Raw genomic sequence first — 26,432 nt, 5'->3', positions numbered from 1 at the left:
GCGTCGTGTCTCTTAGTGTTCCTAGTACAGCCGCTGTTACCACTCAGAAGACAGCTTGTTGCGTCCTGTCTCTTAGTGTTCCTAGTACAGCCGCTGTTACCACTCAGAAGACAGCTTCTTCAGTCGAATTACTTTGTCCTTCACTGTCGTCTTCCTCTGAGGTTCCTGTGAGCTCATACTTGGTCGTTACTGTTGTGTTCTTCTTGTAATGTCCCGAAGTTTCCCTCCTCACTCATTCTAAATATAGTTATATTACTTAGGCACAATATCGTATATGATAAAATTTCAGGGGTAATAATAATAATATAATAATAATGATAATAATAATAATAATAATAATAATATAATAATAATAATAATAATAATAATAATAATAATATAATAATAATAATAATAATAATAATAATAATAATAATAAAAATAATAATAATAATAATAATAATAATAATAATAATAATAATAACATTAATAATATTATTATTATTATTACTATTATTATTATTATTAATATTACCATCAAAGTTATAAAAATGATGATAATGATGATAATGATGATAATGATAATAATAATAATAATAATAATAATAATAATAATAATAATAATAATAATAATAAAAATAATAATAATAATAATAATAATAATAATAATAATAATAATATTAATAATAATAATAATAATAATAATAATAATAATAATAATAATAATAATAATAATAATAATATATTGGATGGTAAAGACTTCCATCTGAAACTATTGTTTGCTTTTGGAATTTTAATGGAACAAGTAACTAAAAGAAACTATGTAGTACGATCTACATCATACATAATTTGCTTACCTGTGTTTCTAGGTGCACTGAGTCCCAGCTGCCTTGTCCCCGGAACTGTGAGTCCTTCCTGTGGACGTCTTCACAGGTGCTTGTGGAGTATCTTCAACAATTCTCAAACTCACAGAAACAACGTTGCTCACAAGGAAGAAAGTGAACACCAGCAAGATAAACCTTAAGTGAGGGCTTCATATATTACTCAGACACCCATATTTTACCAATACTTCTGAAAAAAAGACGGTCCTGTTTAATACATATTTTAAATCGGAAACGGTATAAGATACCGACAAATATGAAATAAGATAGGTGTAATATTAGTATCTCTAAATGAGTTTGCATACTGGCAGAGGTGAGCTTAAAAGAGTTGAGAGCGAACAAGTGTATGAGCCGCCAGGGGCTAGAGGGACTGAGCTGACATGGACCAGTAGGGTTGTTGTAGTGAGACTAAACTGGTAGGTGATCGTGGTGTTCTGATGGTGAAGAGTTAATTTGTCTATGACTTCTGAAATCATAAAAGTATCAATGTTCTGGGCAACAGTGAGGTGATTGCAATCAAAACACTTCTCAGACATCGTGCTATAAGTATTCTGGAGCTCTCTCGGAATTTTCTCCAAGCTTATGGATGACTCTCCAATATAAAATTCTCCACAACCACCGCATGGGATCACCTTCACAACCACCGCATGGGATCACCTTCACAACCACCGCATGGGATCACCTTCACAACCACCTCATGGGATCACCGTCAAAGACCAGGTAATCAGGCTAAGGAAGGAAGGAGGAGAGACAACAAGAAATGACAGTGAAGTATGTGAGGAACTCAACAAGAGATTCAAAGAAGTGTTCACAGAGGAGACAGAAGGGGCTCCAGAAAGACGGAGAGGTGGGGTACACCACCATGTGCTGGACACAGTACACACAACCGAGGAAGAAGTGAAGAGGCTTCTGAGTGAGCTAGATACCTCAAAGGCAATGGGGCCAGATAACATCTCTCCATGGGTCCTGAGAGAGGGAGCAGAGGTGCTATATGTACCCCTAACAACAATATTCAATACATCTATCGAAACAGGGAGATTGCCTGAGGCATGGAAGACAGCAAATGTGGTCCCAATCTTTAAAAAAAGAGACAGACATGAAGCACTAAACTACAGACCAGTGTCACTGACATGTATAGCATGCAAAATCATGGAAAAGATTGTCAGGAGAAGAATGGTGGAACATCTAGAAAGGAATGATCTCATCACCAGCAGACAACATGGTTTCAGAGACGGGAAATCCTGTGTCACAAACCTACTGGAGTTCTATGACATGGTAACAGCAGTAAGAGAAGAGAGAGAGGGGTGGGTGGATTGCATTTTCTTAGACTGCAAGAAGGCGTTTGACACAGTACCACACAAGAGATTAGTGCAAAAACTGGAGGACCAAGCAGGAATAACAGGGAAGGCACTGCAATGGATCAGGGAATACTTGTCAGGAAGACAGCAGAGAGTAATGGTACGAGGCGAGGTGTCAGAGTGGGCACCTGTGACCAGTGGGGTCCCACAGGGGTCAGTCCTAGGACCAGTGCTGTTTCTGGTATTTGTGAAAGACATGACAGAAGGAATAAACTCCGAGGTGTCACTGTTTGCAGATGACGTGAAGTTGATGAGAAGAGTTCATTCGATCGAAGACCAGGCAGAAATACAAAGGGATCTGGACAGGCTGCAGACCTGGTCCAGCAACTGGCTCCTGGAGTTCAATCCCACCAAGTGCAAAGTCATGAGGAGTGGGGAAGGGCAAAGAAGACCGCGGATGGAGTACAGTCTAGGGGGTCAAAGACTACAAACATCACTCAAGGAAAAAGATCTTGGGGTGAGTATAACACCAGGCACATCTCCTGAAGCGCACATCAACCAAATAACTGCTGCAGCATATGGGCGCCTGGCAAACCTCAGAACAGCATTCCGACATCTTAATAAGGAATCGTTCAGGACCCTATACACCGTGTACGTTAGGCCCATATTGGAGTATGCGGCACCAGTTTGGAACCCACACCTAGCCAAGCATGTAAAGAAACTAGAGAAAGTGCAAAGGTTTGCAACAAGACTAGTCCCAGAGCTAAGAGGTATGTCCTATGAGGAGATGTTAAGGGAAATCAACCTGACGACACTGGAGGACAGGAGAGATAGGGGGGACATGATAACGACTTACAAAATACTGAGAGGAATTGACAAGGTGGACAAAGACAGGATGTTCCAGAGACTGGACACAGTAACAAGGGGACACAGTTGGAAGTTGAAGACACAGATGAATCAAAGGGATGTTAGGAAGTATTTCTTCAGCCACAGAGTAGTCAGGAAGTGGAATAGTTTGGGAAGCGATGTAGTGGAGTCAGGATCCATACATAGCTTTAAGCAGAGGTACGATAAAGCTCATGGTTCAGCGAGAGTGACCTAGTAGCGACCAGTGAAGAGGCGGGGCCAGGAGCTTGGACTCGACCCCTGCAACCTCAACTAGGTGAGTACAACTAGGTGAGTACAACCACCGCATGGGATCACCTTCACAACCACCGCATGGGATCACCTTCACAACCACCGCATGGGATTACCTTCACAACCACCACATGGGATCACCTTCACAACCACCACATGGGATCACCTTCACAACCACCGCATGGGATCACCTTCACAACCACCGCATGGGATCACCTTCACAACCACCGCATGGGATCACCTTCACAACCACCGCATGGGATCACCTTCACAACCACCGCATGGGATCACCTTCACAACCACCGCATGGGATCACCTTCACAACCACCGCATGGGATCACCTTCACAACCACCGCATGGGATCACCTTCACAACCACCGCATGGGATCACCTTCACAACCACAGCATGGGATCACCTTCACAACCACCGCATGGGATCACCTTCACAACCACCGCATGGGATCACCTTCACAACCACTGCATGGGATCACCTTCACAACCACCGCATGGGATCACCTTCACAACCACCGCATGGGACCACCTTCACAACCACCGCAAGGGATCACCTTCACAACCACCACATGGGATCACCTTCACAACCACCGCATGGGATCACCTTCACAACCACTGCATGGGATCACCTTCACAACCACCGCATGGGATCACCTTCACAACCACCGCATGGGATCACCTTCACAACCACCGCATGGGATCACCTTCACAACCACCGCATGGGATCACCTTCACAACCACCGCATGGGATCACCTTCACAACCACCGCATGGGATCACCTTCACAACCACCACATGGGATCACCTTCACAACCACCGCATGGGATCACCTTCACAACCACCGCATGGGATCACCTTCACAACCACCGCATGGGTTCACCTTCACAACCACCGCATGGGATCACCTTCACAACCACTGCATGGGATCACCTTCACAACCACCGCATGGGATCACCTTCACAACCACCGCATGGGATCACCTTCACAACCACCGCATGGGATCACCTTCACAACCACCGCATGGGATCACCTTCACAACCACCGCATGGGATCACCTTCACAACCACCGCATGGGATCACCTTCACAACCACCGCATGGGATCACCTTCACAACCACCGCATGGGATCACCTTCACAACCACCGCATGGGATCACCTTCACAACCACCGCATGGGTTCACCTTCACAACCACCGCATGGGATCACCTTCACAACCACTGCATGGGATCACCTTCACAACCACCGCATGGGATCACCTTCACAACCACCGCATGGGATCACCTTCACAACCACCGCATGGGATCACCTTCACAACCACCGCATGGGATCACCTTCACAACCACCGCATGGGATCACCTTCACAACCACCGCATGGGATCACCTTCACAACCACCGCATGGGATCACCTTCACAACCACCGCATGGGATCACCTTCACAACCACCGCATGGGTTCACCTTCACAACCACCGCATGGGATCACCTTCACAACCACTGCATGGGATCACCTTCACAACCACCGCATGGGATCACCTTCACAACCACCGCATGGGATCACCTTCACAACCACCGCATGGGATCACCTTCACAACCACCGCATGGGATCACCTTCACAACCACCACATGGGATCACCTTCACAACCACCGCATGGGATCACCTTCACAACCACTGCATGGGATCACCTTCACAACCACCGCATGGGATCACCTTCACAACCACCGCATGGGATCACCTTCACAACCACCGCATGGGATCACCTTCACAACCACCGCATGGGATCACCTTCACAACCACCGCATGGGATCACCTTCACAACCACCGCATGGGATCACCTTCACAACCACCGCATGGGATCACCTTCACAACCACCGCATGGGATCACCTTCACAACCACCGCATGGGATCACCTTCACAACCACTGCATGGGATCACCTTCACAACCACCGCATGGGATCACCTTCACAACCACCACATGGGATCACCTTCACAACCACCGCATGGGTTCACCTTCACAACCACCGCATGGGATCACCTTCACAACCACCGCATGGGATCACCTTCACAACCACCGCATGGGATCACCTTCACAACCACCGCATGGGATCACCTTCACAACCACCGCATGGGATCACCTTCACAACCACCGCATGGGATCACCTTCACAACCACCGCATGGGATCACCTTCACAACCACCGCATGGGATCACCTTCACAACCACCGCATGGGATCACCTTCACAACCACAGCATGGGATCACCTTCACAACCACCGCATGGGATCACCTTCACAACCACTGCATGGGATCACCTTCACAACCACCGCATGGGATCACCTTCAAAACCACCGCATGGGATCACCTTCACAACCACCGCATGGGATCACCTTCACAACCACAGCATGGGATCACCTTCACAACCACCGCATGGGATCACCTTCACAACCACCGCATGGGATCACCTTCACAACCACCGCATGGGATCACCTTCACAACCACCGCATGGGATCACCTTCACAACCACCGCATGGGATCACCTTCACAACCACCGCATGGGATCACCTTCACAACCACTGCATGGGATCACCTTCACAACCACCGCATGGGATCACCTTCACAACCACCGCATGGGATCACCTTCACAACCACCGCATGGGATCACCTTCACAACCACCGCATGGGATCACCTTCACAACCACCGCATGGGATCACCTTCACAACCACCGCATGGGATCACCTTCACAACCACCGCATGGGATCACCTTCACAACCACCGCATGGGATCACCTTCACAACCACAGCATGGGATCACCTTCACAACCACCGCATGGGATCACCTTCACAACCACCGCATGGGATCACCTTCACAACCACAGCATGGGATCACCTTCACAACCACCGCATGGGATCACCTTCACAACCACCGCATGGGATCACCTTCACAACCACAGCATGGGATCACCTTCACAACCACCGCATGGGATCACCTTCACAACCACAGCATGGGATCACCTTCACAACCACCGCATGGGATCACCTTCACAACCACAGCATGGGATCACCTTCACAACCACCGCATGGGATCACCTTCACAACCACAGCATGGGATCACCTTCACAACCACCGCATGGGATCACCTTCACAACCACCGCATGGGATCACCTTCACAACCACCGCATGGGATCACCTTCACAACCACCACATGGGATCACCTTCACAACCACCGCATGGGATCACCTTCACAACCACCGCATGGGATCACCTTCACAACCACAGCATGGGATCACCTTCACAACCACCGCATGGGATCACCTTCACAACCACCGCATGGGATCACCTTCACAACCACCGCATGGGATCACCTTCACAACCACAGCATGGGATCACCTTCACAACCACCGCATGGGATCACCTTCACAACCACCGCATGGGATCACCTTCACAACCACCGCATGGGATCACCTTCACAACCACAGCATGGGATCACCTTCACAACCACAGCATGGGATCACCTTCACAACCACCGCATGGGATCACCTTCACAACCACCGCATGGGATCACCTTCACAACCACCGCATGGGATCACCTTCACAACCACCGCATGGGATCACCTTCACAACCACCGCATGGGATCACCTTCACAACCACCGCATGGGATCACCTTCACAACCACCGCATGGGATCACCTTCACAACCACCGCATGGGATCACCTTCACAACCACCGCATGGGATCACCTTCACAACCACCGCATGGGATCACATTCACAACCACCGCATGGGATCACCTTCACAACCACCGCATGGGATCACCTTCACAACCACAGCATGGGATCACCTTCACAACCACCGCATGGGATCACCTTCACAACCACCGCATGGGATCACCTTCACAACCACCGCATGGGATCACCTTCACAACCACCGCATGGGATCACCTAAACAACCACCGCATGGGATCACCTTCACAACCACTGCATGGGATCACCTTCACAACCACCGCATGGGATCACCTTCGCAACCACCGCATGGGATCACCTTCACAACCACAGCATGGGATCACTTTCACAACCACTGCATGGGATCACCTTCACAACCACCACATGGGATCACCTTCACAACCACCGCATGGGATCACCTTCACAACCACCGCATGGGATCACCTTCACAACCACCGCATGGGATCACCTTCACAACCACCGCATGGGATCACCTTCACAACCACCGCATGGGATCACCTTCACAACCACCGCCTGGGATCACCTTCACAACCACCGCATGGGATCACCTTCACAACCACCGCATGGGATCACCTTCACAACCACCGCATGGGATCACCTTCACAACCACAGCATGGGATCACCTTCACAACCACCGCATGGGATCACCTTCACAACCACCGCATGGGATCACCTTCACAACCACAGCATGGGATCACCTTCACAACCACCGCATGGGATCACCTTCACAACCACAGCATGGGATCACCTTCACAACCACCGCATGGGATCACCTTCACAACCACCGCATGGGATCACCTTCACAACCACCGCATGGGATCACCTTCACAACCACAGCATGGGATCACTTTCACAACCACTGCATGGGATCACCTTCACAACCACCGCATGGGATCACCTTCACAACCACCGCATGGGATCACCACAACCACCGCATGGGATCACCTTCACAACCACCGCATGGGATCACCTTCACAACCACCGCATGGGATCACCTTCACAACCACCGCATGGGATCACCTTCACAACCACCGCATGGGATCACCTTCACAACCACCGCATGGGATCACCTTCACAACCACCGCAGGGGATCACCTTCACAACCACCGCCTGGGATCACCTTCACAACCACCGCATGGGATCACCTTCACAACCACCGCATGGGATCACCTTCACAACCACCGCATGGGATCACCTTCACAACCACCGCATGGGATCACCTTCACCCACCGCATGGGATCACCTTCACAACCACCGCATGGGATCACCTTCACAACCACCGCATGGGATCACCTTCACAACCACCGCATGGGATCACCTTCACAACCACCGCATGGGATCACCACAACCACAGCATGGGATCACACAACCACCGCATGGGATCACCTTCACAACCACCGCATGGGATCACCACAACCACCGCATGGGATCACCTTCACAACCACCGCATGGGATCACTTTCACAACCACCGCATGGGATCACCTTCACAACCACCGCATGGGATCACCTTCACAACCACCGCATGGGATCACCTTCACAACCACAGCATGGGATCACCTTCACAACCACCGCATGGGATCACCTTCACAACCACCGCATGGGATCACCTTCACAACCACCGCATGGGATCACCTTCACAACCACCGCATGGGATCACCTTCACAACCACCGCATGGGATCACCTTCACAACCACCGCATGGGATCACCTTCACAACCACCGCATGGGATCACCTTCACAACCACCGCATGGGATCACCTTCACAACCACCGCATGGGATCACCTTCACAACCACCGCATGGGATCACCTTCACAACCACCGCATGGGATCACCTTCACAACCACCGCATGGGATCACCTTCACAACCACCGCATGGGATCACCTTCACAACCACCGCATGGGATCACCTTCACAACCACCGCATGGGATCACCTTCACAACCACCGCATGGGATCACCTTCACAACCACCGCATGGGATCACCTTCACAACCACCGCATGGGATCACCTTCACAACCACAGCATGGGATCACCTTCACAACCACCGCATGGGATCACCTTCACAACCACCGCATGGGATCACCTTCACAACCACCGCATGGGATCACCTTCACAACCACCGCATGGGATCACCTTCACAACCACCGCATGGGATCACCTTCACAACCACCGCATGGGATCACCTTCACAACCACCGCATGGGATCACCTTCACAACCACCGCATGGGATCACCTTCACAACCACCGCATGGGATCACCTTCACAACCACCGCATGGGATCACCTTCACAACCACCGCATGGGATCACCTTCACAACCACCGCATGGGATCACCTTCACAACCACCGCATGGGATCACCTTCACAACCACCGCATGGGATCACCTTCACAACCACAGCATGGGATCACCTTCACAACCACCGCATGGGATCACCTTCACAACCACAGCATGGGATCACCTTCACAACCACCGCATGGGATCACCTTCACAACCACCGCATGGGATCACCTTCACAACCACCGCATGGGATCACCTTCACAACCACCGCATGGGATCACCTTCACAACCACCGCATGGGATCACCTTCACAACCACCGCATGGGATCACCTTCACAACCACCGCATGGGATCACCTTCACAACCACCGCATGGGATCACCTTCACAACCACCGCATGGGATCACCTGGGATCACCTTCACAACCCCCGCATGGGATCACCTTCACAACCACCGCATGGGATCACCTTCACAACCACCGCATGGGATCACCTTCACAACCACCGCATGGGATCACCTTCACAACCACCGCATGGGATCACCTTCACAACCACCGCATGGGATCACCTTCACAACCACCGCATGGGATCACCTTCACAACCACCGCATGGGATCACCTTCACAACCACCGCATGGGATCACCTTCACAACCACCGCATGGGATCACCTTCACAACCACCGCATGGGATCACCTTCACAACCACCGCATGGGATCACCTTCACAACCACCGCATGGGATCACCTTCACAACCACCGCATGGGATCACCTTCACAACCACCGCATGGGATCACCTTCACAACCACCGCATGGGATCACCTTCACAACCACCGCATGGGATCACCTTCACAACCACCGCATGGGATCACCTTCACAACCACCGCATGGGATCACCTTCACAACCACCGCATGGGATCACCTTCACAACCACCGCATGGGATCACCTGGGATCACCACCACCGCATGGGATCACCTTCACAACCACCGCATGGGATCACCTTCACAACCACCGCATGGGATCACCTTCACAACCACCGCATGGGATCACCTTCACAACCACCGCATGGGATCACCTTCACAACCACCGCATGGGATCACCTTCACAACCACCACATGGGATCACCTTCACAACCACCGCATGGATCACCTTCACAACCACCGCATGGGATCACCTTCACAACCACCGCATGGGATCACCTTCACAACCACCGCATGGGATCACCTTCACAACCACCGCATGGGATCACCTTCACAACCACCGCATGGGATCACCTTCACAACCACCGCATGGGATCACCTTCACAACCACCGCATGGGATCACCTTCACAACCACCGCATGGGATCACCTTCACAACCACCGCATGGGATCACCTTCACAACCACCGCATGGGATCACCTTCACAACCACCGCATGGGATCACCTTCACAACCACCGCATGGGATCACCTTCACAACCACCGCATGGGATCACCTTCACAACCACCGCATGGGATCACCTTCACAACCACCGCATGGGATCACCTTCACAACCACCGCATGGGATCACCATCACAACCACCGCATGGGATCACCTTCACAACCACCGCATGGGATCACCTTCACAACCACCGCATGGGATCACCTTCACAACCACCGCATGGGATCACCTTCACAACCACCGCATGGGATCACCTTCACAACCACCGCATGGGATCACCTTCACAACCACCGCATGGGATCACCTTCACAACCACCATGGGATCATGGGATCACCTTCACAACCACCGCATGGGATCACCTTCACAACCACAGCATGGGATCACTTTCACAACCACCGCATGGGATCACCTTCACAACCACCGCATGGGATCACCTTCACAACCACCGCATGGGATCACCTTCACAACCACCGCATGGGATCACCTTCACAACCACCGCATGGGATCACCTTCACAACCACCGCATGGGATCACCTTCACAACCACCGCATGGGATCACCTTCACAACCACCGCATGGGATCACCTTCACAACCACCGCATGGGATCACCTTCACAACCACCGCATGGGATCACCATCACAACCACCGCATGGGATCACCTTCACAACCACACCTTCACAACCACCGCATGGGATCACCTTCACAACCACCGCATGGGATCACCTTCTCAACCACCGCATGGGATCACCTTCACAACCACAGGGATCACCTTCACAACCACCGCATGGGATCACCTTCACAACCACCGCATGGGATCACCTTCACAACCACCGCATGGGATCACCTTCACAACCACCGCATGGGATCACCTTCACAACCACCGCATGGGATCACCTTCACAACCACCGCATGGGATCACCTTCACAACCACCGCATGGGATCACCTTCACAACCACCGCATGGGATCACCTTCACAACCACCGCATGGGATCACCTTCACAACCACCGCATGGGATCACCTTCACAACCACCGCATGGGATCACCTTCACAACCACCGCATGGGATCACCTTCACAACCACCGCATGGGATCACCTTCACAACCACCGCATGGGATCACCTTCACAACCACCGCATGGGATCACCTTCACAACCACCGCATGGGATCACCTTCACAACCACCGCATGGGATCACCTTCACAACCACCGCATGGGATCACCTTCACAACCACCGCATGGGATCACCTTCACAACCACCGCATGGGATCACCTTCACAACCACCGCATGGGATCACCTTCACAACCACCGCATGGGATCACCTTCACAACCACCGCATGGGATCACCTTCACAACCACAGCATGGGATCACCTTCACAACCACCGCATGGGATCACCTTCACAACCACCGCATGGGATCACCTTCACAACCACCGCATGGGATCACCTTCACAACCACCGCATGGGATCACCTTCACAACCACCGCATGGGATCACCTTCACAACCACCGCATGGGATCACCTTCACAACCACCGCATGGGATCACCTTCACAACCACCGCATGGGATCACCTTCACAACCACCGCATGGGATCACCTTCACAACCACCGCATGGGATCACCTTCACAACCACCGCATGGGATCACCTTCACAACCACCGCATGGGATCACCTTCACAACCACCGCATGGGATCACCTTCACAACCACCGCATGGGATCACCTTCACAACCACCGCATGGGATCACCTTCACAACCACCGCATGGGATCACCTTCACAACCACCGCATGGGATCACCTTCACAACCACCGCATGGGATCACCTTCACAACCACCGCATGGGATCACCTTCACAACCACCGCATGGGATCACCTTCACAACCACCGCATGGGATCACCTTCACAACCACCGCATGGGATCACCTTCACAACCACCGCATGGGATCACCTTCACAACCACCGCATGGGATCACCTTCACAACCACCGCATGGGATCACCTTCACAACCACCGCATGGGATCACCTTCACAACCACCGCATGGGATCACCTTCACAACCACCGCATGGGATCACCTTCACAACCACCGCATGGGATCACCTTCACAACCACCGCATGGGATCACCTTCACAACCACCGCATGGGATCACCTTCACAACCACCGCATGGGATCACCTTCACAACCACCGCATGGGATCACCTTCACAACCACCGCATGGGATCACCTTCACAACCACCGCATGGGATCACCTTCACAACCACCGCATGGGATCACCTTCACAACCACCGCATGGGATCACCTTCACAACCACCGCATGGGATCACCTTCACAACCACCGCATGGGATCACCTTCACAACCACCGCATGGGATCACCTTCACAACCACCGCATGGGATCACCTTCACAACCACAGCATGGGATCACTTTCACAACCACCGCATGGGATCACCTTCACAACCACCGCATGGGATCACCTTCTCAACCACAGCATGGGATCACCTTCACAACCACCGCATGGGATCACCTTCACAACCACCGCATGGGATCACCTTCACAACCACCGCATGGGATCACCTTCACAACCACCGCATGGGATCACCTTCACAACCACCGCACGGGATCACCTTCACAACCACCGCATGGGATCACCTTCACAACCACCGCATGGGATCACCTTCACAACCACCGCATGGGATCACCTTCACAACCACCGCATGGGATCACCTTCACAACCACCGCATGGGATCACCTTCACAACCACCGCATGGGATCACCTTCACAACCACCGCATGGGATCACCTTCACAACCACCGCATGGGATCACCTTCACAACCACCGCATGGGATCACCTTCACAACCACCGCATGGGATCACCTTCACAACCACCGCATGGGATCACCTTCACAACCACCGCATGGGATCACCTTCACAACCACCGCATGGGATCACCTTCACAACCACCGCATGGGATCACCTTCACAACCACCGCATGGGATCACCTTCACAACCACCGCATGGGATCACCTTCACAACCACCGCATGGGATCACCTTCACAACCACCGCATGGGATCACCTTCACACTGGCTTCATAGTCTTTTGTCTTGTAGATGTCATCGTGGCTACCTTAATGTTGCTCCTAGCACATCGTGGCTACCTTAATGTTGCTCCTAGCACATCGTGGCTACCTTAATGTTGCTCCTAGCACATCGTGGCTACCTTAATGTTGCTCCTAGCACATCGTGGCTACCTTAATGTTGCTCCTAGCACATCGTGGCTACCTTAATGTTGCTCCTAGCACATCGTGGTTACCTTAATGTTGCTCCTAGCTCATCGTGGCTGCCTTAATGTTGCTCCTAGCACATCGTGGTTACCTTAATGTTGCTCCTAGCTCATCGTGGCTACCTTAATGTTGCTCCTAGCACATCGTGGTTACCTTAATGTTGCTCCTAGCACATCGTGGCTACCTTAATGTTGCTCCTAGCACATCGTGGCTACCTTAATGTTGCTCCTAGCACATCGTGGTTACCTTAATGTTTCTCCTAGCACATCGTGGCTACCTTAATGTTGCTCCTAGCTCATCGTGGCTACCTTAATGTTGCTCCTAGCTCATCGTGGCTACCTTAATGTTGCTCCTAGCTCATCGTGGCTACCTTAATGTTGCTCCTAGCTCATCGTGGCTACCTTAATGTTGCTCCTAGCTCATCGTGGCTACCTTAATGTTGCTCCTAGCACATCGTGGCTACCTTAATGTTGCTCCTAGCTCATCGTGGCTACCTTAATGTTGCTCCTAGCTCATCGTGGCTACCTTAATGTTGCTCCTAGCACATCGTGGCTACCTTAATGTTGCTCCTAGCTCATCGTGGCTACATTAATGTTGCTCCTAGCTCATCGTGGCTACCTTAATGTTGCTCCTAGCACATCGTGGCTACCTTAATGTTGCTCCTAGCACATCGTGGCTACCTTAATGTTGCTCCTAGCACATCGTGGCTACCTTAATGTTGCTCCTAGCACATCGTGGCTACCTTAATGTTGCTCCTAGCACATCGTGGCTACCTTAATGTTGCTCCTAGCACATCGTGGCTACCTTAATGTTGCTCCTAGCACATCGTGGCTACCTTAATGTTGCTCCTAGCACATCGTGGCTACCTTAATGTTGCTCCTAGCACATCGTGGCTGCCTTAATGTTGCTCCTAGCATATCGTGGCTACCTTAATGTTGCTCCTAGCACATCGTGGCTACCTTAATGTTGCTCCTAGCACATCGTGGCTACCTTAATGTTGCTCCTAGCACATCGTGGCTACCTTAATGTTGCTCCTAGCACATCGTGGCTACCTTAATGTTGCTCCTAGCACATCGTGGCTACCTTAATGTGGCTCCTAGCACATCGTGGCTACCTTAATGTTGCTCCTAACACATCGTGGCTACCTTAATGTTGCTCCTAGCACATCGTGGCTACCTTAATGTTGCTCCTAGCACATCGTGGCTACCTTAATGTTGCTCCTAGCACATCGTGGCTACCTTAATGGTGCTCCTAGCACACCGTGGCTACCTTAATGTTGCTCCTAGCACATCGTGGCTACCTTAATGTTGCTCCTAGCACATCGTGGCTACCGTAATGTTGCTCCTAGCACATCGTGGCTACCTTAATGTTGCTCCTAGCACATCGTGGCTACCTTAATGTTGCTCCTAGCACATCGTGGTTACCTTAATGTTGCTCCTAGCTCATCGTGGTTACCTTAATGTTGCTCCTAGCACATCGTGGTTACCTTAATGTTGCTCCTAGCTCATCGTGGTTACCTTAATGTTGCTCCTAGCACATCGTGGTTACCTTAATGCTGCTCGTAGCACATCGTGGTTACCTTAATGTTGTTCCTAGCTCATCGTGGTTACCTTAATGTTGCTCCTAGCACATCATGGTTACCTTAATGCTGCTCCTAGCACATCGTGGTTACCTTAATGTTGCTCCTAGCTCATCGTGGCTACCTTAATGTTGCTCCTAGCTCATCGTGGTTACCTTAATGTTGCTCCTAGCACATCGTGGCTACCTTAATGTTTGTCATAGCAAGTGTGCTGGTAGGTACCTCATCAACTGCTGGAACAAAGAATCTACCAGACGAGCGTTCCTGCCTAGCTGAGTCAATATTTCCTGTGCTCTTCTCCTGGATATTGTAACTGAGTGAATGTCTGATGAATCTAACAACATTCATCAAGACAGGCAGAGCTGAAAACCTTTGCTATGAGAGAGAACCATGTGATCACTCTTATCTACGATCTGGTTTCAGGTGAGTAAAATAATGCGCCAAGTCCTCTTTACTAGTTGGTGTTCTGAAGAGTTTCCTTGAAAGTTTACAGCAAGTCAACTTATAAAGACAACTGCATTATATCTCACGCCACGACGCCAGAACAAAGAGAGAAGTGATCCTCAGTGTTCACCTCAACATACGACATTTCCAGCTCTACTTTCCTCCAAGAAGAATGTGCAGACAACATCAAATATTCACACAAATCCAATTTCCATCTAACTTTATTAATGACTGCAGCTACTAGCGGTCCCAGTTTACATAATAATAATAACTTCAGTTCTACCAGTACACGTACAAGGTATACTGACCTAGCGGACAACAATGACATACTAATATACAGAAAGCCCAGGATTTAGGGCAAATTATGTCAGTTTTGTCCCAGGATGCGGCCCCGGTGGCCTGGTGGCTAAAGCTGTCGCATCACACACGGAGGGCCCGGGTTCGATTCCCGACGGGGGGGGGGGGATATTTCGACGTGTTTCCTTACACATACTGTCCTGTTCACCTAGCTGAAAATAGGTACCTGGGTGTTAGTTGATTGGTGTGGGTGGCATCCTGGGGGACAAGATTGAGGACCACAATGGAAATAAGACAGACAGTCCTCGATGACACACTGACTTTCTTGGGTTATCCTGAGTGGCTAACCCTCCAGGGTTTAAAATCCTAATGAAATGTTATCATAACTTATCTTAGAAGCTTGGAAGAATCACACGAGAGCTCCAGAACACATATAACAGAGCTGTCCAATATAATACCTGCTTCAACCATCGAAATACAGCCATCTTATGAAGTTTATTAAGGAAGACAGACTAGTCACTGGGAAAGAAGAGTAACTAGACGATGATGTCTGGAAAGTGACTACTGTGATCAACATTGTAATGTACAAGACTTGCAGTGTTAATTACCATCACAACACCGTGATCTACTAATAGAGTTTGAGGTTCTGCAACGAGCCTACTGATCCAAGTCAGCTCAACCCCTCTAGCTCCTGGCTCACAGCTGTACTAGTCTGGCATCTCACCATGTCTCCTCCATCACTGTGGTTATCTCTGTAGGATTTACAAACCACTCGTAGAGAAACATTTCCTGGTTAAAATAACCAGATACTACACATGTCTTATTTCACATATTTTTAATATATTTTCCACCAGAGTTCATATATCTGTTTCTGTCTCCATTAATATTATTATAAGTTATGTAAGATGGTATATTACACTCCTTCCACACCTTAACCTTGATGGGTTGACTGATGCTGGTCAAGAGCTCCTGATCCAAGGAACAATCTTCCCAGTATTGGAATTAAATTTCATTCCTTTCCTCCCCCCCCATTACCGTGGCGCTTAATGTCCACTACGGATTTAATGCTTCACTATGAATATAATTCAAATAAGTCAAAACCTCGACTATTTTGCTCGGATATTTTAACAAATTTTGGATGCGCAGTATTTTGTACTATGTTTTACTATATATATATTTTTATAATTTGATTAGTCAGTCAACATTTTGTTACAGTTGGTAATCTCTGGAGGCAAGATGAACACACATTATTCTTCATCAGTCAGAGAGAATAACAGAGTTTCAGTTTTGACTTACGTATAACGATGGTCAAGTTTTTTCTTTGTTATCGACGTATTTTTGCATTTAAAGGAAATACAATCATCAACACAATGTGTATATTATTATCTATATTATCGTATGTTGTGTGATGGTCAATAAAATAATGGATCTTCTGTAATTTCTTTACTTTCACCTATTATTCAGATTTATTTTCCAGTTTGGTAGACTCCAGCAGCGGCGAAAGTAACAACAACAACAACAACAACAACAACAACAACAACAACAACAACAACAACAAGTAAAATAATAAAGACCAACAATAAATTAGGATCACCTTTATGAACGTGAACTGAAACCAATTTTGGGAAACTTAATTCTAATCGTTCACGTTCTGTTTCTCTGAGACAGAACGTGAACGACTTCAACATCATGGAGAAGAGAAGTAACGGAAACCAGTGGATGACTGTGATGGTAGACTGATGCTGGACACCAGTGGATGACTGTGATGGTAGACTGATGCTGGACACAGTGGATGACTGTGATGGTAGACTGATGCTGGACACCAGTGGATGACTGTGATGGTAGACTGATGCTGGACACCAGTGGATGACTGTGATGGTAGACTGATGCTGGACACAGTGGATGACTGTGATGGTAGACTGATGCTGGACACCAGTGGATGACTGTGATGGTAGACTGATGCTGGACACCAGTGGATGACTGTGATGGTAGACTGATGCTGGACACAGTGGATGACTGTGATGGTAGACTGATGCTGGACACCAGTGGATGACTGTGATGGTAGACTGATGCTGGACACCAGTGGATGACTGTGATGGTAGACTGATACTGGACACAGTGGATGACTGTGATGGTAGACTGATGCTGGACACAGTGGATGACTGTGATGGTAGACTGATGCTGGACACCAGTGGATGACTGTGATAATAGACTGATGCTGGACACCAGTGGATGACTGTGATGGTAGACTGATACTGGACACAGTGGATGACTGTGATGGTAGACTGATGCTGGACACAGTGGATGACTGTGATGGTAGACTGATGCTGGACACCAGTGGATGACTGTCATGGTAGACTGATGCTGGACACCAGTGGATGACTGTGATGGCAGACTGATGCTGGACACCAGTGGATGACTGTGACGGTAGACTGATGCTGGACACCAGTGGATGACTGTGATGGTAGACTGTTGCTGGACACCAGTGGATGACTGTGATGGTAGACTTATGCTGGACACCAGTGGATGACTGTGATGGTAGACTGATGCTGGACACCAGTGGATGACTGTGATGGTAGACTGAAGCTGGGCACAGTGGATGACTGTGATGGTAGACTGATGCTGGACACAGTGGATGACTGTGATGGTAGACTGATGCTGGGCACAGTGGATGACTGTGATGGTAGACTGATGCTGGACACCAGTGGATGACTGTGATGGTAGACTGATGCTGGACACCAGTGGATGACTGTGATGGTAGACTGATGCTGGGCACAGTGGATGACTGTGATGGTAGACTGATGCTGGGCACAGTGGATGACTGTCATGGTAGACTGATGCTGGACACAGTGGATGACTGTGATGGTAGACTGATGCTGGGCACAGTGGATGACTGTGATGGTAGACTGATGCTGGACACCAGTGGATGACTGTGATGGTAGACTGATGCTGGGCACAGTGGATGACTGTGATGGTAGACTGATGCTCGACACCAGTGGATGACTGTGATGGTAGACTGATGCTGGACAACAGTGGATGACTGTGATGGTAGACTGATGCTGGACACCAGTGGATGACTGTGATGGTAGACTGATGCTCGACACCAGTGGATGACTGTGATGGTAGACTGATGCTGGACACCAGTGGATGACTGTGATGGTAGACTGATGCTGTACACCAGTGGATGACTGTGATGGTAGACTGATGCTGGACACCAGTGGATGACTGTGATGGTAGACTGATGCTGGACACCAGTGGATGACTGTGATGGTAGACTGATGCTGGACACCAGTGGATGACTGCGATGGTAGACTGATGCTCGACACCAGTGGATGACTGTGATGGTAGACTGATGCTGGACACCAGTGGATGACTGTGATTGTAGACTGATGCTGGACACCAGTGGATGACTGTGATGGTAGATTGATGCTGGACACCAGTGGATGACTGCGATGGTAGACTGATGCTCGACACCAGTGGATGACTGTGATGGTAGACTGATGCTCGACACCAGTGGATGAATGTGATGGTAGACTGATGCTGGACACCAGTGGATGACTGTGATTGTAGACTGATGCTGGACACCAGTGGATGACTGTGATGGTAGACTGATGCTGGACACCAGTGGATGACTGTGATGGTAGACTGATGCTGGACACCAGTGGATGACTGTGATGGTAGACTGATGCTGGACACCAGTGGATGACTATGATGGTAGACTGATGCTGTACACCAGTGGATGACTGTGATGGTAGACTGATGCTGGACACCAGTGGATGACTGTGATGGTAGACTGATGCTGGACACCAGTGGATGACTGTGATGGTAGACTGATGCTGGACACCAGTGGATGACTGCGATGGTAGACTGATGCTCGACACCAGTGGATGACTGTGATGGTAGACTGATGCTGGACACCAGTGGATGACTGTGATTGTAGACTGATGCTGGACACAAGTGGATGACTGTGATGGTAGACTGATGCTGGACACCAGTGGATGACTTATATGGTAGACTGATGCTGGACACCAGTGGATGACTGTGATGGCAGACTGATGCTGGACACCAGTGGATGACTGTGACGGTAGACTGATGCTGGACACCAGTGGATGACTGTGATGGTAGACTGTTGCTGGACACCAGTGGATGACTGTGATGGTAGACTGATGCTGGACACCAGTGGATGACTGTGATGGTAGACTGATGCTGGACACCAGTGGATGACTGTGATGGTAGACTGAAGCTGGGCACAGTGGATGACTGTGATGGTAGACTGATGCTGGACACAGTGGATGACTGTGATGGTAGACTGATGCTGGGCACAGTGGATGACTGTGATGGTAGACTGATGCTGGACACCAGTGGATGACTGTGATGGTAGACTGATGCTGGACACCAGTGGATGACTGTGATGGTAGACTGATGCTGGGCACAGTGGATGACTGTGATGGTAGACTGATGCTGGGCACAGTGGATGACTGTGATGGTAGACTGATGCTGGACACAGTGGATGACTGTGATGGTAGACTGATGCTGGGCACAGTGGATGACTGTGATGGTAGACTGATGCTGGACACCAGTGGATGACTGTGATGGTAGACTGATGCTGGACACCAGTGGATGACTGTGATGGTAGACTGATGCTGTACACCAGTGGATGACTGTGATGGTAGACTGATGCTGGACACCAGTGGATGACTGTGATGGTAGACTGATGCTGGACACCAGTGGATGACTGTGATGGTAGACTGATGCTGGACACCAGTGGATGACTGCGATGGTAGACTGATGCTCGACACCAGTGGATGACTGTGATGGTAGACTGATGCTGGACACCAGTGGATGACTGTGATTGTAGACTGATGCTGGACACCAGTGGATGACTGTGATGGTAGACTGATGCTGGACACCAGTGGATGACTGTGATGGTAGACTGATGCTGGACACCAGTGGATGACTGTGATGGTAGACTGATGCTGGACACCAGTGGATGACTGTGATGGTAGACTGATGCTGGACACCAGTGGATGACTGTGATGGTAGACTGATGCTGGACACCAGTGGATGACTGTGATGGTAGACTGATGCTGGACACCAGTGGATGACTGTGATGGTAGACTTATGCTGGACACCAGTGGATGACTGTGATGGTAGACTGATGCTGGACACCAGTGGATGACTGTGATGGTAGACTGAAGCTGGGCACAGTGGATGACTGTGATGGTAGACTGATGCTGGACACAGTGGATGACTGTGATGGTAGACTGATGCTGGGCACAGTGGATGACTGTGATGGTAGACTGATGCTGGACACCAGTGGATGACTGTGATGGTAGACTGATGCTGGACACCAGTGGATGACTGTGATGGTAGACTGATGCTGGGCACAGTGGATGACTGTGATGGTAGACTGATGCTGGGCACAGTGGATGACTGTGATGGTAGACTGATGCTGGACACAGTGGATGACTGTGATGGTAGACTGATGCTGGGCACAGTGGATGACTGTGATGGTAGACTGATGCTGGACACCAGTGGATGACTGTGATGGTAGACTGATGCTGGACACCAGTGGATGACTGTGATGGTAGACTGATGCTGGGCACAGTGGATGACTGTGATGGTAGACTGATGCTGGGCACAGTGGATGACTGTGATGGTAGACTGATGCTGGACACAGTGGATGACTGTGATGGTAGACTGATGCTGGGCACAGTGGATGACTGTGATGGTAGACTGATGCTGGACACCAGTGGATGACTGTGATGGTAGACTGATGCTGGACACCAGTGGATGACTGTGATGGTAGACTGATGCTGTACACCAGTGGATGACTGTGATGGTAGACTGATGCTGGACACCAGTGGATGACTGTGATGGTAGACTGATGCTGGACACCAGTGGATGACTGTGATGGTAGACTGATGCTGGACACCAGTGGATGACTGCGATGGTAGACTGATGCTCGACACCAGTGGATGACTGTGATGGTAGACTGATGCTGGACACCAGTGGATGACTGTGATTGTAGACTGATGCTGGACACCAGTGGATGACTGTTATGGTAGACTGATGCTGGACACCAGTGGATGACTGTGATGGTAGACTGATGCTGGACACCAGTGGATGACTGTGATGGTAGACTGATGCTGGACACCAGTGGATGACTGTGATGGTAGACTGATGCTGGACACCAGTGGATGACTGTGATGGTAGACTGATGCTGGACACCAGTGGATGACTGTGATGGTAGACTGATGCTGGACACCAGTGGATGACTGTGATGGTAGACTGATGCTGGTCACAGTGGATGACTGTGATGGTAGACTGATGCTGGACACCAGTGGATGACTATGATGGTAGACTGAAGCTGGGCACAGTGGATGACTGTGATGGTAGACTGATGCTGGACACAGTGGATGACTGTGATGGTAGACTGATGCTGGGCACAGTGGATGACTGTGATGGTAGACTGATGCTGGACACCAGTGGATGACTGTGAGGGTAGAGTGATGCTGGACACCAGTGGATGACTGTGATGGTAGACTGATGCTGGACACAGTGGATGACTGTGATGGTAGACTGATGCTGGACACCAGTGGATGACTGTGATGGTAGACTGATCCTGGGCACAGTGGATGACTGTGATGGTAGACTGATGCTGGACACCAGTGGATGACTGTGATGGTAGACTGATGCTGGACCCCAGTGGATGACTGTGATGGTAGACTGATGCTGGACACAGTGGATGACTGTGATGGTAGACTGAAGCTGGACACCAGTGGATGACTGCGGTGGTAGACTGATGCTGGACACCAGTGGTCGACTGTGATGGTAGACTGATGCTGGATACCAGTGGATGACTCTGATGGTAGACTGATGCTGGACACCAGTGGATGACTGTGATGGTAGACTGATGCTGGACACCAGTGGAGGATTGTGATGGTAGACTGATGCTGGATACCAGTGGATGATTGTGATGGTAGACTGATGCTGCACACCAGGGGATGACTGTGATGATAGACTGATGCTGTACACCAGTGGATGACTGTGATGGTAGACTGATGCTGCACACCAGTGGATGACTGTGATGGTAGACTGATGTTGGACACAGTAGATGACTGTGATGGTAGACTGATGCTGGACACAGTGGATGACTGTGATGGTAGACTGATGCTGGGCACAGTGGATGACTGTGATGGTAGACTGATGCTGGACAAAAGTGGATGACTGCGATGGTAGACTGATGCTGGACAAAGGAGGATGACTGTGATGGTAGACTGATCCTGGGCACAGTGGATGACTGTGATGGTAGACTGATGCTGGACACCAGTGGATGACTGTGATGGTAGACTGATGCTGGACACCAGTGGATGACTGTGATGGTAGACTGATGCTGGACACAGTGGATGACTGTGATGGTAGACTGAGGCTGGACACCAGTGGATGACTGCGATGGTAGACTGATGCTGGACACCAGTGGATGACTGTGATGGTAGACTGATGCTGGACACCAGAGGATGACTGTGATGGTAGACTGATGCTGGACACCAGTGGATGACTCTGATGGTAGACTGATGCTGGACACCAGTGGATGACTGTGATGGTAGACTGATGCTGGATACCAGTGGATGACTGTGATGGTAGACTGATGCTGTACACCAGGGGATGATTGTGATGGTAGACTGATGCTGGACACCAAGGGATGACTGTGATGATAGACTGATGCTGTACACCAGTGGATGACTGTGATGGTAGACTGATGCTGGACACCAGTGGATGACTGTGATGGTAGAATGATGCTGGACACCAGTGGATGACTGTGATGGTAGACTGATGCTGGACACCAGGGGATGACTGTGATGGTAGACTGATGCTAGACACCAGTGGATGACTGTTATGGTAGACTGATGCTGGATACCAGTTGATGACTGTGATGGAAGACTGATGCTGGGCACCAGGGGATGACTGTGATGGTAGACTGATGCGGGACACCAGTGGATGACTGTGATGGTAGACTGATGCTGTACACCAGTGGATGACTGTGATGGTAGACTGATGCTGGACACCAGGGGATGACTGTGATGGTAGACTGATGCTAGACACCAGTGGATGACTGTTATGGTAGACTGATGCTGGATACCAGTAGATGACTGTGATGGAAGACTGATGCTGGGGACCAGGGGATGACTGTGATTGTAGACTGATGCTGGACACCAGTGGATGACTGTGATGGTAGACTGATGCTGTACACCAGTGGATGACTGTGATGGTAGACTGATGCTGGACACCAGTGGATGACTGTGATGGTAGACTGATGCTGTACACCAGGGGATGACGGTGATGATAGACTGATGCTGGATACCAGTGGATGACTCTGATGGTAGACTGATGCTGGACACCAGTGGATGACTGTGATGGTAGACTGATGCTGGACACCAGTGGATGATTGTGATGGTAGACTGATGCTGTACACAAGGGGATGATTGTGATGGTAGTCTGATGCTGGACACCAGTGGATGACTGTGAAGGTAGACTGATGCTGGACACCAGTGGATGACTGTGAAGGTAGACTGATGCTGGACACCAGAGGATAACTGTGATGGAAGACTGATGCTGGACACCAGTGGATGACTGTGATGGTAGACTGATGCTGGACACCAGTGGATGACTGTGATGGTAGACTGATGCTGGACACCAGTGGATGACTGTGAAGGTAGACTGATGCTGGACACCAGAGGATGACTGTGATTGTAGACTGATGCTGGACACCAGTGGATGACTGTGATGGTAGACTGATGCTGTACACCCGTGGATGACTGTAATGGCCGTCTGATGCTGGACACCAGTAGATGACTGTGATGGTAGACTGATGCTGGATACCAGGTGATGACTGTGATGGTAGACTGATGCTGGACACAAGTGGATGACTGTGATAGTAGACTGATGCTGGACACCAGTGGATGACTGTGATGGTACAGGGATGCTGGACACCAGTGGATGACTGTGATGGTAGAATGATGCTGGACACCAGGGGATGACTGTGATGGTAGACTGATGCTGGACACCAGGGGATGACTGTGATGGTAGACTGATGCTGGACACCAGTGGATGACTGTGATGGTAGACTGATGCTGGACACAAGGGGATGACTGTGATGATTGACTGATGCTGTACACCAGTGGATGACTGTGATGGTAGACTGATGCTGGACACCAGTGGATGACTGTGATGGTAGACTGATGCTGGACACCAGTGGATGACTGTGATGGTAGACTGATGCTGGACACCAGGGGATGACTGAGATGGTAGACTGATGCTGGAAACAAGTGGAAGATTGTGATGGTTGCCTGATGCTGGATACCAGTAGATGACTGTGATGGTAGACTGATGCTGGACACCAGGGGATGACTGTGATAATAGACTGATGCTGGACACCAGTGGATGACTCTGATGGTAGACTGATGCTGGACACCAGTGGATGACTGTGATGGTAGACTGATGCTGGACACCAGTGGAGGATTGTGATGGTAGACTGATGCTGGATACCAGTGGATGATTGTGATGGTAGACTGATGCTGCACACCAGGGGATGACTGTGATGATAGACTGATGCTGTACACCAGTGGATGACTGTGATGGTAGACTGATGCTGCACACCAGTGGATGACTGTGATGGTAGACTGATGTTGGACACAGTAGATGACTGTGATGGTAGACTGATGCTGGACACAGTGGATGACTGTGATGGTAGACTGATGCTGGGCACAGTGGATGACTGTGATGGTAGACTGATGCTGGACAAAAGTGGATGACTGCGATGGTAGACTGATGCTGGACAAAGGAGGATGACTGTGATGGTAGACTGATCCTGGGCACAGTGGATGACTGTGATGGTAGACTGATGCTGGACACCAGTGGATGACTGTGATGGTAGACTGATGCTGGACACCAGTGGATGACTGTGATGGTAGACTGATGCTGGACACAGTGGATGACTGTGATGGTAGACTGAGGCTGGACACCAGTGGATGACTGCGATGGTAGACTGATGCTGGACACCAGTGGATGACTGTGATGGTAGACTGATGCTGGACACCAGAGG

The 26,432-nt window shown here is 50.1% G+C and overlaps 1 protein-coding gene and 1 long non-coding RNA gene across 3 annotated transcripts in view; one reads left to right on the top strand and one right to left on the bottom strand.

The window, feature by feature from the left end:
- LOC128696605 (sodium-coupled monocarboxylate transporter 1-like) overlaps window positions 1-1,865 on the top strand; it is a 278,238-nt gene extending 276,373 nt beyond the window's left edge. The window contains exon 10 of the mRNA XM_070094787.1: window positions 849-1,865. Coding sequence (XP_069950888.1) covers window positions 849-1,003 — 155 coding nt within the window. The 3' untranslated portion in view covers window positions 1,004-1,865. The remainder of the gene's footprint in view (window positions 1-848) is intronic.
- Window positions 1,866-3,625: 1,760 nt separating this feature from the next.
- Window positions 3,626-5,977, bottom strand: LOC138854053 (uncharacterized). 2 transcript variants are annotated; one of them, XR_011393252.1, is made up of 4 exons: window positions 5,537-5,977; window positions 4,912-5,286; window positions 4,512-4,811; window positions 3,626-4,236 (listed from the first exon to the last, which is right to left on the bottom strand). It is a non-coding gene; the product is annotated as an uncharacterized lncRNA (long non-coding RNA). The 2 variants fall into 2 exon arrangements; XR_011393251.1 differs by lacking the exons at window positions 3,626-4,236; window positions 4,512-4,811 and having other exon boundaries at window positions 4,831-5,286; window positions 5,537-5,611; window positions 5,862-5,949.
- Window positions 5,978-26,432: the final 20,455 nt, after the last annotated feature.

This window comes from Cherax quadricarinatus, chromosome 47 (assembly GCF_038502225.1).
Source record: "Cherax quadricarinatus isolate ZL_2023a chromosome 47, ASM3850222v1, whole genome shotgun sequence".
NCBI lineage: Eukaryota > Metazoa > Arthropoda > Malacostraca > Decapoda > Parastacidae > Cherax > Cherax quadricarinatus.
Note: the sequence above shows the minus strand (reverse complement) of the source record. Positions and strands in the feature narration are given on the sequence as shown.